General features: G+C 46.4%; 1 protein-coding gene across 2 annotated transcripts in view; it reads left to right on the top strand.

The window, feature by feature from the left end:
* The first annotated feature begins 252 nt into the window (after window positions 1-252).
* The window catches only part of SYN1 (synapsin I), a 54,421-nt gene continuing 42,196 nt past the window's right edge, over window positions 253-12,477 (top strand). The window contains exons 1-3 of one of the 2 annotated variants that reach the window (XM_066250408.1): window positions 253-785; window positions 10,042-10,099; window positions 10,203-10,294. In XM_066250408.1, coding sequence (XP_066106505.1) covers window positions 409-785; window positions 10,042-10,099; window positions 10,203-10,294 — 527 coding nt within the window. In that variant the 5' untranslated portion in view covers window positions 253-408. The remainder of the gene's footprint in view (window positions 786-10,041; window positions 10,100-10,202; window positions 10,295-12,477) is intronic. The other variant, XM_066250406.1, reaches the window with a different exon arrangement.

Genomic DNA, 12,477 nt, shown 5'->3' with positions numbered 1-12,477 from the left:
AGGGGGTAGGGAACAGGATGCGGCGTGGCGCGTGCGCACTGTTCCGTTCAGCACCGCGGACAGCGCCTTCGCCCCCGCCTGCTGGCGCACGCCACCGCCGCCCCAGCACTGAAGGCGCACTGACGTCACTCGCCATTCCTCCTCAAACTCCCCTTCCCGGTAGCCTTGGTCGCGTCCGCGCTGCCGCCGGCCCAGTCGGACTGTACCACACGAGGCGCGAGATAGGGAGGCACGGGCGCGACCATCCGCGCTGCGGCGGTGGCGACTCAGCGCTGCCTCAGTCTGCAGCGAGCAGCGAAAGAGTCGCGTCGTGCCTGAGAGCGCAGCTGTGCTCCTGGGCCCCGCGCGGTCCGCCCTCGCGGCTCCTGACCAGACTGCTCCTAGGACCCCCTGCCCCTCGCCGCAGCCATGAACTACCTGCGGCGCCGCCTGTCCGACAGCAACTTCATGGCCAATCTGCCAAATGGGTACATGACAGACCTGCAGCGCCCGCAGCCGCCCCCGCCGCCACCTGCTGCCCCCAGCCCTGGAGCCACGCCCGGTCCTGCGACCGCCACTACAGAGAGGGCCTCCTCGGCTGCCCCCATGGCCTCTCCGGCTGCCCCTAGTCCTGGGTCCTCTGGAGGCGGTGGCTTCTTCTCGTCGCTGTCCAACGCGGTCAAGCAGACCACTGCTGCTGCAGCCGCCACCTTCAGCGAGCAGGTGGGCGGCGGCTCTGGGGGCGCAGGCCGTGGGGGCGCCGCCGCCAGGGTGCTGCTGGTCATCGACGAGCCCCACACCGACTGGTAAGCCACTGCCGCAGAGATCTCCCCGTGGGCCTGGGTCCCCAGATGGTTCCATGATGAGCAATTATCGAGCACCACTTGTGTGTCCAGCACCTGATCCTCTCACCTAAACCCTTTTCCTTTAAATTATTCTGCTTGGTGCTTCTTGTGGGCCCCGCCCTTACCAGCCCTCCCCCCACCCCCCAAAGACTTCTCGACCCATACAGGGAGCAGTCATCGGGCACTTGCTGTGTTCCTCTTTCCCAAAAGCCTTGGCTTCCATGTATTCTGTGAACATTTGAGAGCTCATGTGCCCTCCAACCCTCTCACCAAAGGCCTTGTCCTCTAATGGATCTTGTGAGCATTTATCAAATACCTGCAGTGTGCCTCAACAGGAGCCTTTCTCCAAGGCCTTTGGCTTCCATGAATTTTGTGAACATTCATTGAAAGCTTGACATGTGTCCTGTCCCCCTCAACCCTTGCCCTAAGGCCTTCTCTCTAATAGATCTTGTATTTATCCAGACTAAGTTAAGTGCTCTACCCCAGCCTTCTCCTTAAAAACCATTTAAACTATTCAGTGGACAGTGATTGAGTGCCTGCTGTGTAGCCCATCAAAGCTTCTCACCAAAGGTATTGCCTTTAATGGATCCTATAAACCTTTATGGAATGCCCTCTGTGTGCCCCAACTTCAGGCCCCCTTTCCAAGGACTTATTTCTTTAAATAATCTAGAAAGCTTGACGTATGCTTCATTCCCAATCCCCTTTCTTAAACATATCATTTTCCTCAAATGAGTTCCATGAGCATTTTTGAACCTTCTGTGTGTGACTCATCTTCAGACTCCCTCCCCAAAATCCTTCTCCAACAATAGATCTAGAAGGCATTTATTGAGTGCTTCTTTTATTCTCCATTCTCAAACTACTTCTTCAAAGACTTTTCCTTCAGTATAACCACCTAGCACCTATCAACTGCTTACTGTGTGAGCCTTCTCTAAAGAGTCTTTCTTCCTGTGTATTCAGCGTGCGTTTATTGGGTGCCTGCTGTTTACCACATCCCCAAACCCTTTCCCCAATGCCTTTCCTCCAGTGGCTTTAGTCTGCATGTATTGAGCACCTTCTGCATGATGCAAAGTTAGACCCTCTCCCTAAAGGCCTTTGCCTCCAATTAATACAGTAATCAGGTATACAGCACTGTGTGCACTATTTCAATCTCCCTTTCCAAAGACCTTACTTATCTTTTTAATCACTTCTTGGAGCATTTGTGGAGCACCTGCTATATGCCTGAACTACCTGTGCCTTCTCCACAAAAGTCTTTCCTCCCCATAGATGGAAAATCAAGCTTGCATAGATCGAGTTTCTGCATCTTCACTCCCCTTCCCCAAAAGATTTTCCTCCAATTGATCTAGTGATTGTACACCCATCCTTAGCCCTCCCTCAAATACCTTTTCTCTGAATGAATTCAGTGTGTGTTTACTCCCTGTCTGCCAGGTGCTCAATTCTAATCACCTTCCCTCAAAAGCACGTTCCCCCAGTGGTTCCTATGAGCATGTATGGAGTGACTTCTGTGTTCTCATCTCTTCCCCAAAGACCTTTTCTTCCAGTGGATCAAGTGAGTGTGTATGCAGTGCCAGTTGTGTATAGGGAGTACACTCCCATTCATTACCCCTAGGAGAACCTGCACCTATCATAAAACCTCTATTCAGGGTCCTTCCTTTGGTAAATCCAGAGCCCAATTTATAAAGGTTACCCCTTTCCCACTCCTTTCAGTGTCCCTAAGATTCTCTCTCCTACTCTTAAGTCTGGACCCTAAAAGGTCTTCCTTCTATTTATGCCACTAAACATTTATTGATCACCTACTATATATATAAAAAAGTCATTCCAAGCCTGTAAGTTCTGCCCCTGTCTCAAGTGCTTCTTCCCCAGGGGTCTGCTTCATCCTAAATATATTGAGTACAAGTTCTTTACTGGTTAGATAACCACACCCCCCAGGAACCCTTACCCAGCAGCCTTTCTATTTGGAGCCATTTATTCATCCTACAGATATCAACTGCATACTTTCTATGTTTCAGAGTGTGGGATGCATTTATTAAGCATTACTGTATACTAGAACAACCCCTCCTTCAGTTCTTCCTTCTAATTCTAACCGCAGGCTGGATTTGCTCTATCTTTTCCTCCATTTAACGCCACAATTCTCCGATGAACACTTATTATATGCTACTAAGAACCCCTTATTCAATGCCTCTTCTCATCCCCTCCTTGTAGCCCCAATTCCCCCTTCAACAATCTTCATTCTGACAATCCTGAAGCTCTTAACGTGCACCTACTATATTCTGGCCAGGTTCCCCCCCACACACACACTTAGTAGCCATCTTCCCAAATGCCCCTTTCCCCAATTAATCTAAAAAGCATTTATTAATTTCTTACTGTATTCTGTTCAAACAATCACATTCCAATCCCTGCTGCAGGCTCTTCCAGTCTTTTCTCCAACAACCCATAGAGCATTTTTGAACACATGCTAAACTTCCTTCACCAACACCCACTCACACAGATGTCATCTTCCTGGCTGAATTTGCTCCACTGACGTCAGCAAACCTTCGTGAGGCCCCTTCTGAACACTGGTAACCACCCTCCTTTAGACTTCTCTTCTTCACTCACCCTCCAGGCAGGTGCTTTGCTGCTTTGTCTTTCATTCCAGCAAGAACTTATTATTTACCTACTGAATATTGACAAGACCCTTTCCCGTTCCATAATCACTACTCCAGTGTTTATGACAACCTGCTGAATTCAATGAAAGGTCCTTCTCTTCCCCTTCTGCATCCCAGAACCACCCCACCTTAATCCTAGCAGCTGCTCCAGTCTTTTCTCCAGTCAATCTAACAAATATCTATCTAGTATCTATTATAGGTGGAGTCGAATGGATAAAGGGAGAGAGCCTGTATACACCAGGCTCAGTGTGGGGATCAAGAGACTTCTGCATCATCTACTTGCTAACAATCAGAACTATGCAAGTTTTAGGGACCTCAGGGAGAAGTTGTACAAACTCTAATGGATTATACACCTAAGTACAGTCTGACACCTTTCCCACAAAACCTAACCACTCTCATTCTTTTTCTGGTCCCAAGTCCTCCTGATTTAAACTTGTAAACTGAGTTGAGACTCATCTACCCTTTTTAGAGAAAATTTAGTCCAGTGTTTTCTAAACTGTGGGCCACCTATTGGCTTGTGACCAGTGTTTCATTTGGTTCATGAAGTAGGGTAAACAAAAATAGAAAATGACAGAGTATATCATACATAGTAAGTGGAATTATTATTTAGCAAATAAGAAATATAATCAATAATATATGTCATATATTATATATGACATGCTGTATAATGCATTTATTATATAATGGGTTTATAGTATATAATACCTATATGTGTGTGTTTTTCTTCATGAAGTGGAATAAGATAGAACAAAAAATTTTAAATTTTATTGCACATAGTATTGTTTACTGACACTTTCATTCTAATTATATATGTATATTTAAACATTCTACTATATATTCTAGATACATTTACACATAATATGTAATATATCATATATTGTATGTTATATAAGACAGCTTATCTTATATTTGCTGTATAACATATTACATGTGTCTTATATAATATATAGTATATATATATATATATAGGGTGGGTTATTATGTAAATATGTATATATGGGTTATATAAACTATGTTTCTTATTGTGGCTTCCTTTCTGAGACTTCCCTGGAAGCAGACCTTGAGAATCTGGTATTTGCATGCAGATTTCTTGGGGAGAGCTCTGGGTAGCAACACCTGTTGTGGAGTAGGGGTAGGGGAAGTAGTGGTTAGCAGTGGGAAAGGTTGAGCTATGACACAGCCACGACAGAGGCCTCAGCCAATCCTCTGGGGAGTTGTGGAGCTGGGAGAACCCCCTAGAGCAGGGGTCCCCAAACTTTTTACACAGGGGGCCAGTTCATTGTCCTTCAGACTGTTGGAGGGCCAGACTATAAAAAAAAACTATGAACAAATCCCTATGCACACTGCACATATCTTATTTTAAAGTAAAAAAACAAAACAGGAACAAATACAATATTTAAAATAAAAAACAAGTAAATTTAAATCAACAAACCGTTCAGTATTTCAATGGGAACTATGCTCCTCTCACTGACCACCAATGAAAGAGGTGCCCCTTCCAGAAGTGCGGCAGGGGCCAGATAAATGGCCTCAGGGGGCCGCATGCGGCCCGCTGGCCGTAGTTTGGGGACCCCTGCCCTAGAATTATCCCAATGGAGTTAGAGTATCCATGCTTTTGAATCCCTGCATCAGTCAGTCTTTGACGGCAGGCTGCCCCCTGGGAGGAAGAACAATCTTGGGGAAGGCAAATTTGTGCTGCAGAGGGAAATTCCCAGGGTGGGACAGCTGTTCCCAGAAACCAGGGGGTAGATGTGAAAGCCTGAGGGGAGGGGAAAGGTGAGGGTCTGGGTGGAGCACGCAGTCCACCTCTTGTACTGCTCAGGTTCATTTGCTTCTTAGAGTAAGTTCACCCCATCTGGGAACAGCATTTCCTGGACTGTAATTGGCTTTTGTTTTCTGAGGAAAACTTGAAAGAACACGATTAGTAGGATGAATTACAGCCTCCACTGCCACAGTTGACAATGTGGCATAAATAAATTATATGCGTTTGTCTTCTTCTTCTATACATTCTAGATTCCCCTCAGCTTCAGTTAACACCTCTCCTGGTCTCAGTGGCTTGCCTGGTGCATGACACATTCTCTCACCCTTGAGAGATCCCTGAACCCTTGGTGCCCATGCTCTCCTCAGGCTGTGGCTGCTGTACTTGTCCATTTGCCACCAAACTTGAGCAAGGAGTACCAACAGATGCCAAAGCAGATCACCTGGTGCCTCCGTGCCCCCACTGTGTAACAGCAGCCCTGCCTCCTCCTGATGATCAGGGTCGCACACCCCTGCCCAGACAATGACTCTTATTCATGTCTGTTGGCATGCAGAACCTGAAGTGTCCAGGTAGCACTCAAAGCTTAGAATGTAATGGGATTCTTGCTGTGTCCCCTGGTAGCAGTGTCCCCCCTTGGAGAACCAGGACCTCTAACCTTGCAGAGCCCTGAGGAAACAGGAAGCACACATTCCAAAAGTGGATCACTGGGATTGATGGTAAGCTGGGCCACTCCTACTTTCACCTCTGGGTTCCCAGACCCATGTAGTTTCCTTATTAGAAACAGCACAAACAGTGGTCATTGATTTAGGGTGTATACTGAGTTTTGGAGGATGGTGTTCCCTTCTTGCATAGTATAACCTATAAGCTATGATCTTAGCTGCGGTTACAAGAAGTTGTTCCAAAACTATCAGGTTAGCAACTTCTGGGTGCTGTGGTATATATGATCATCTGTTCATTCCATGGTCATGAACCCACTTTTGCACCTCCTTTGCTGTTTGATGCAATGTTACGTGGGATCCCATACCGATGGATCAAACACTGTGTATGTTGTTGGTCAGTGATGCTGGCCAATGTCCTGCAGTCAGGAAAGGCAAACCAATACATAGAATATTCCAGTCAAAATTAATCATTAGTCTTTCCATGGTGGAAGAGGCCACAAAGTAGCTCGTTGGTCTTCTTGAGGGATGGTGCAGTGTCAGGGACTCAACATTGGTCTCTGTTGCTGGCAGGTTGAACGTTCTGTAATAATTCTGTAAAACCCACATAGAGTCTCTGTCTTTCTCACTCTTGCCACTTCATACACGTGCCCATCTGCCAGCACTGAGGCGACTGATTCAAGAGGCTGGCTGACATAATCTGGCTGACTCATTCTGTCTACTTGGTTGCTTAGTGCTACTTCCATGATGGATGCTGCCTGCTGGGTGTTAACAAACAACAAAGATCTCTGCTCCTCATTCCACTTCATCTCCACTCCCACATGTCTAGCCACATTTTTGTGACCCAGACCTCCTTGTTTTCATTTTTCAATAGCTTTCTTTCAAAGCCTCTGACAAATTAGCTAAGCCATTAGTCACTGCCCATCAGTGAGTATATATTCTAATCTTAGGCCGCTTCTCTTTCCCCACAAAATAAGTGGCCAGGTGTCTAGCTCGAAGCTTTCCCAATTGGGAACTCTGCCACTCTTTTCAAGGCCACTCTGAATGGAGCTAGAGTGCAGCCACTGTTTATTTTTGGCTCCCACCCACATACCAAGGCAACCCATTTGTGAAGCAAGCTTAGACTTTTTCTTCCTTTATCTGCTGGTTTTAAGGTGTCCCCTTAGTGAGCTGAGGGAGGCACCAGCACAGCAGTGTGCATGACAAGCATCAGAGGTGGATTTAACGGCGGGCACACCGGGCACGCGCCCTGGACCCCGGCTTCTGAAGGACCCCGCAAAACCGCAATTTTACATTTTTTTCTAATGACACCAAGTTTGGTTTCATATGTGCAATTTTAACATTAATCGTACATAATACTTTTTATTTATTTAAAAATATGGTTAACATGTATTTTTATTTTCTCTGTCTCTCTCTTTTTAAAGGGGTCCAATATTTTCTTCTGCACCCAGTGCCTCAACCGACCTTAGTCTGCCTGCGACAGGCATTTAGGTTACCTGCTCAGGCAGCTTGGTTGGTCCTGCTTGGGCTCAGTCATGGCTGCTGGGCCTGTCTGACTTTATTACTTGGCAGGCCTCGGTGCACAGTTACTTGGTACCCCATGGTCAAGAATTCTGTCTCTATCAGGACCCAGTACGACACCAGGACTTGTTTTTCAAAAGGCACGTACTTCTCTGCTGCAGATGGCATGGCCTTGCTTCAGAACCCCGGGGGCCTCCCATTCGAGCTTCTCTTAAACTCTATACCGCATCTTTTCTCACTATTGACACTTCTACTATCACAGGATCTGCTGGATCATGTTGCCTGAGTGGCAGGACTGCTTACCATCACAGCCTGACCTGCTGCAGAGCACTTTGAGTCAATGCAGTATGTCAGGGGCTGTCTGTGCTCCACCCCCAACAAATGGTTCCTTGTTGCCTGCTGGCTTCTGGGTGACTCAGCTCCTCAATGGCATTAGAGTCTCTTTGTAGTTTGACTTCTCTGTCCCACTGTTTTAGGTTAACTTCTATGGAAACAGGTTTGGAAGCAGAAATTTACAAGTAGGAAACTTATTAGAGAGTACCTTTGGGATCAACACCTATAAGGAGGGCAGGGTTGGGCAGAGGGAGAAGCTGTTCCACGATGTGGTTGCATCAGAGCCTTAACCTGATCGTAGAGGGAGCTCTGGGACTGAGATTGTCCTTCATTCTTTTTTTTTTTTTTTTTTTTTTTTTTTTTTGTATTTTTCTGAAGCTGGAAATGGGGAGAGACAGTCAGACAGACTCCCGCATGCACCCGACTGGGATCCACTCAGCATGCCCACCAGGGGTGACGCTCTGCCCACCAGGGGGCGATGCTCTGCCCCTCTGGGGCGTCGCTCTGTGGAGACCAGAGCCACTCTAGCGCCTGGGGCAGAGGCCAAGAAGCCATCCCCAGCGCCCGGGCCATCTTTGCTCCAATGGAGCCTTGGCTGCGGGAGGGAAAGAAAGAGACAGAAAGGAAGGAGAGGGGGTGGAGAAGGAGATGGGCGCTTCTCCTATGTGCCCTGGCTGGGAATCGAACCCGGGTCCCCCGCACGCCAGGCCGACGCTCTACCGCTGAGCCAACCGGCCAGGGCCGAGATTGTCCTTCAGATTCAGTCTGTATGGAGGCAAAGAGGCTGACCTTTATACCCACTCAGACCAGATATAAGCTATGAGCTGCCTGGAGTAGGTATAACCTTGGCTAAAGCAGTTCCCTGTGACATAAGACAGTTTCCACTGGGACACAACCATGAGCTGTTAATAGCTGATGTTCAGGATGCATTAGCTCTGAAGAGAAGATCTGAGTAGAGTACCCACTACACTTATGGTCAAAAAGGTTTGAAAAATAGTGATATAGTCTGCACTATATCACTTTATTTTTAAAGTCTGCACTTATCATTTTATTTTAAGTCTGCACTTATATTTTTATTTATTGCTTTCTTATGTTTAGAGAGAGACAAAGAAACATCAATTTGTTGTTCCATTTACTTATACATTCATTGGTTGATTCTTGTATGTGCCCTAACCTGGGATGGAACCTGCAACCTTGGTGTATCGGGAAGACACTCTAACCAACCGAGCTACCTGGCCTGGGTCTCCTTTTATAAGTAAAAAAAAATACACTGATCTAAAAATTATTCTCTTCCAACACTTGTGAAGGGTCAGTGTCAGTAATAGAGTGTGTGTGGAGGGGGGGGGGTGGAGAGAGAAGGAAATAACTCTGTCTGAGTTCTTTGGGATATGTCAGTCAAGTCACAAGGACCTGTTTATGCTGTGCATATATGTCAGAGACCCTGATTGTGTGCATGTAGGTGAACCCAGGAGTGGCTTCTCCCTTCCTCTTCCTCCTATAAGAAAATTGAGGACAAGCTTCTGCCTGTGGAGAAGCTTGTCAGATAGGAAATCCTGGGTCTTGGGAAGAGGCCATAGGAAATCTAGCCCAGCTGGAGATGGATGTAGGTGAGAACAGTGACATAGCAGTTCGTGATATGTCTACTGCTGCTTCTACCCCACTTCTCTCCTAGGATTTTCACTCATCCGCAGGTACATTCTTTTCCACCCCCATCATTGCAGTCTCCAGCTTCTGTAGAACCACTGCCAGCCTGCACCCCTCAATCTGCCCCTCCTTTTCTGATACCTATGCCCACCCATGTCTGTTCTGTCCCTTAGCACACAGTCACACATGGTGAATGCCCTCCTCCTTGGGAAAGGGCCAGAGAACAAAGAGATGCTTCAGGCTGTACAAGCAGATACAGACACTGAGATCTACCCAGGCACGCTTCATACATTTGTATTCTCTAAGGTTCTTTGCTGTTTACAAATCTTCATGCAATTTTAAAGTATGTTACAGTTTACAAATCACCCTCATTTTCCAAAGCTTTCCAAAAATATTTATAATAGCAGTGTGACTGGCAGACCTGCTCTCTGGGGGTTAAGGACTTATTTTAAAAATTTTGCAATGTCCTTTGGCATTACACACCTTAACGAGGATTACTTTATTGTTCACAAAGCACTGTTTGAGTTTTCAAAGTATTTCAACAATCATAAAATCACTTTATGGTTCTCTAGAGGCACTTCAGGGGCAAAGGGGCAAAGACTGGCCTGGGTTTTGTCTTCCTGAGATGTGAGCATTGATGGATGTGCTCTTCTTTTTCTCTACAGGGCAAAATACTTCAAAGGGAAAAAGATCCACGGAGAAATTGACATTAAAGTAGAGCAGGTTAGTGAAGACAGGTGGATCTGGGGATCAGCTGTCCACATTGCAAACTGCGTGGTTATTTATGTGTGATGCGAATGAATCACTGATTTTTTTCCCTTTCCAGGCTGAATTCTCTGACCTCAATCTTGTGGCTCATGCCAATGGTGGATTCTCTGTGGACATGGAAGTTCTTCGGAATGGAGTGAAGGTTGTGCGGTGAGTATAAAAAGAATACCTTGAGTGGTAGAGCGTCGGCCTGGCGTGCAGAAGTCCCGGGTTCGATTCCCGGCCAGGGCACACAGGAAAAGCACCCATCTGCTTCTCCACCCCCCTCTCCTTCCTCTCTGTCTCTCTCTTCCCCTCCCGCAGCCAAGGCTCCATTGGAGCAAAGATGGCCCGGGCGCTGGGGATGGCTCCTTGGCCTCTGCCCCAGGCGCTAGAGTGGCTCTGGTCGCAATAGAGCGACGCCCCGGAGGGGCAGAGCATCGCCCCCTGGTGGGCAGAGCGTCGCCCCTGGTGGGCGTGCCGGGTGGATCCCGGTCGGGCGCATGTGGGAGTCTGTCTGACTGTCTCTCCCCATTTCCAGCTTCAGAAAAATACAAAAATAAAAAATAAAAAATAAAAATAAAAAGAATACCTTGGTGTTTTGGGAGAGACGTAAGGACTCAGATATGAGGGAGGATCTCCACCTCCATACCCATCCTTCTGTAAGCAAGAACTTAGGCACATTACAGTAGCCAAGCTATGGAAACAGCTTAAGTGTCCATTGATGGACAAATGGATAAAGAAGATCACACACACACACACACACACACACACACACACGAATATTATTCAGCCATGAGAGAAAAGAAAATCTTGCCATTTGTGACAACATAGATGGACCTTGAGGACATAATGCTAAGTGAGATAAATCAGAGGAAGACAAGTACTGCATGATATCACTTATATGTAGAATCTTAAAAGGCAAAAAATTTATACAATCTAAAGAGAAACCATAGTATATATATATGTAGAATCTTAAAAAGCCAAACTCATAAAACAGAGAATAAAATTGAGATTGCCAGGGGGTGGGGACTGAGAGAATAGGAGAGATGTTTAACAGTATAAACTTGCAATTAGTAGATAAATAAGTCCTGGAGATCTAATGAAATAGTATAGTGAATATAGACAATGTTGTATCATAATCATCAAACATGCTGAGAGACTAGATCTCAATTATTCTGCCACAAAAATGAAATGATAATTATGTGACATAATAGATGTACTAACTAATGCTACAATGGCAATCACATTACAGTATATAAATGTATACAATCAACATGTCAGTTGTACACTTTATTTTATTTTTATTTTTGAGTGTCTATTGTATTGATTTTAGAGAGCGAGAAAGGAAGGAGAATGAGAGAGAGAGACAGGAACATCAACCTGCACCACTATGTGCCCTGACCAGGGCTTGAACTGGCAACCCCTGTACTTCAGGACAATGCTCCAACCAACTGAGCTATCCAGCCAGGAAATTTGTACACTTTAAATTAAACAGTTATCTGTCAAATATATTTCTTTCTTTCTTTCTTTTGTCAAATATATTTCAATGAAAAAAAAAAAAAAAACAGGCACAGAATATAGGAGATAGATTTTCTGAAAAAAGAGGCAAGGGTCCCAGCAAACCACAAAACAAACTTTTTAGTTATTCATTCAACAAATATTTCTTGAGCATCTATTGTATACCAGGCGCTGCTCTCAGCATTTTACATTCAACAAACATTTATTGAGCACCTGTTGTATGACAGGCACTGTTCTACATGCCGAGGACCTGGCAGTGAACAAAACAGAACCCCCAAATGACAAAACGCCTCTGCCCTCATGATGCTTACATTCTACTGTGGGATACACACAATACACAAATAAATTAGCCTGACCTGTGGTGGCGCAGTGGATAAAGCATCTGACCTGGAATGCTGTTACCAGTTTGAAGCCCTGGGCTTGCTTGGTCAAGGCACATACGGAAGCAACTGCTATAAGTTGATGCTTCTCCCGCCTCCTTATCCCCTCTTTCTCTCTGTCTCTCTCCTCTCTCTAAAAATCAATAAATAGGCCCTGGCCGGTTGGCTCAGCGGTGGAGCGTCGGCCTGGCGTGCGGGGGACCCAGGTTCGATTCCCGGCCAGGGCACACAGGAGAAGCGCCCATCTGCTTCTCCCCCCCTCCCCCCTCCTTCCTCTCTGTCTCTCTCTTCCTCTCCCGCAGCCGAGGCTCCACTGGAGCAAAGATGGCCAGGGCCCTGGGGATGGCTCCTCGGCCTCTGCTCCGGAAGCTAGAATGGCTCTGGTCGCAACAGAGCGATGCCCTGGAGGGGCAAAGCATCGCCCCCTGGTGGGCGTGCCGGGTGGATCCCGGC

This window comes from Saccopteryx bilineata, chromosome X, assembly GCF_036850765.1.
Source record: "Saccopteryx bilineata isolate mSacBil1 chromosome X, mSacBil1_pri_phased_curated, whole genome shotgun sequence".
NCBI lineage: Eukaryota > Metazoa > Chordata > Mammalia > Chiroptera > Emballonuridae > Saccopteryx > Saccopteryx bilineata.
The sequence above is the reverse complement of the archived record's forward strand: the minus strand, read 5'-3'. Positions and strand labels throughout refer to the sequence as shown.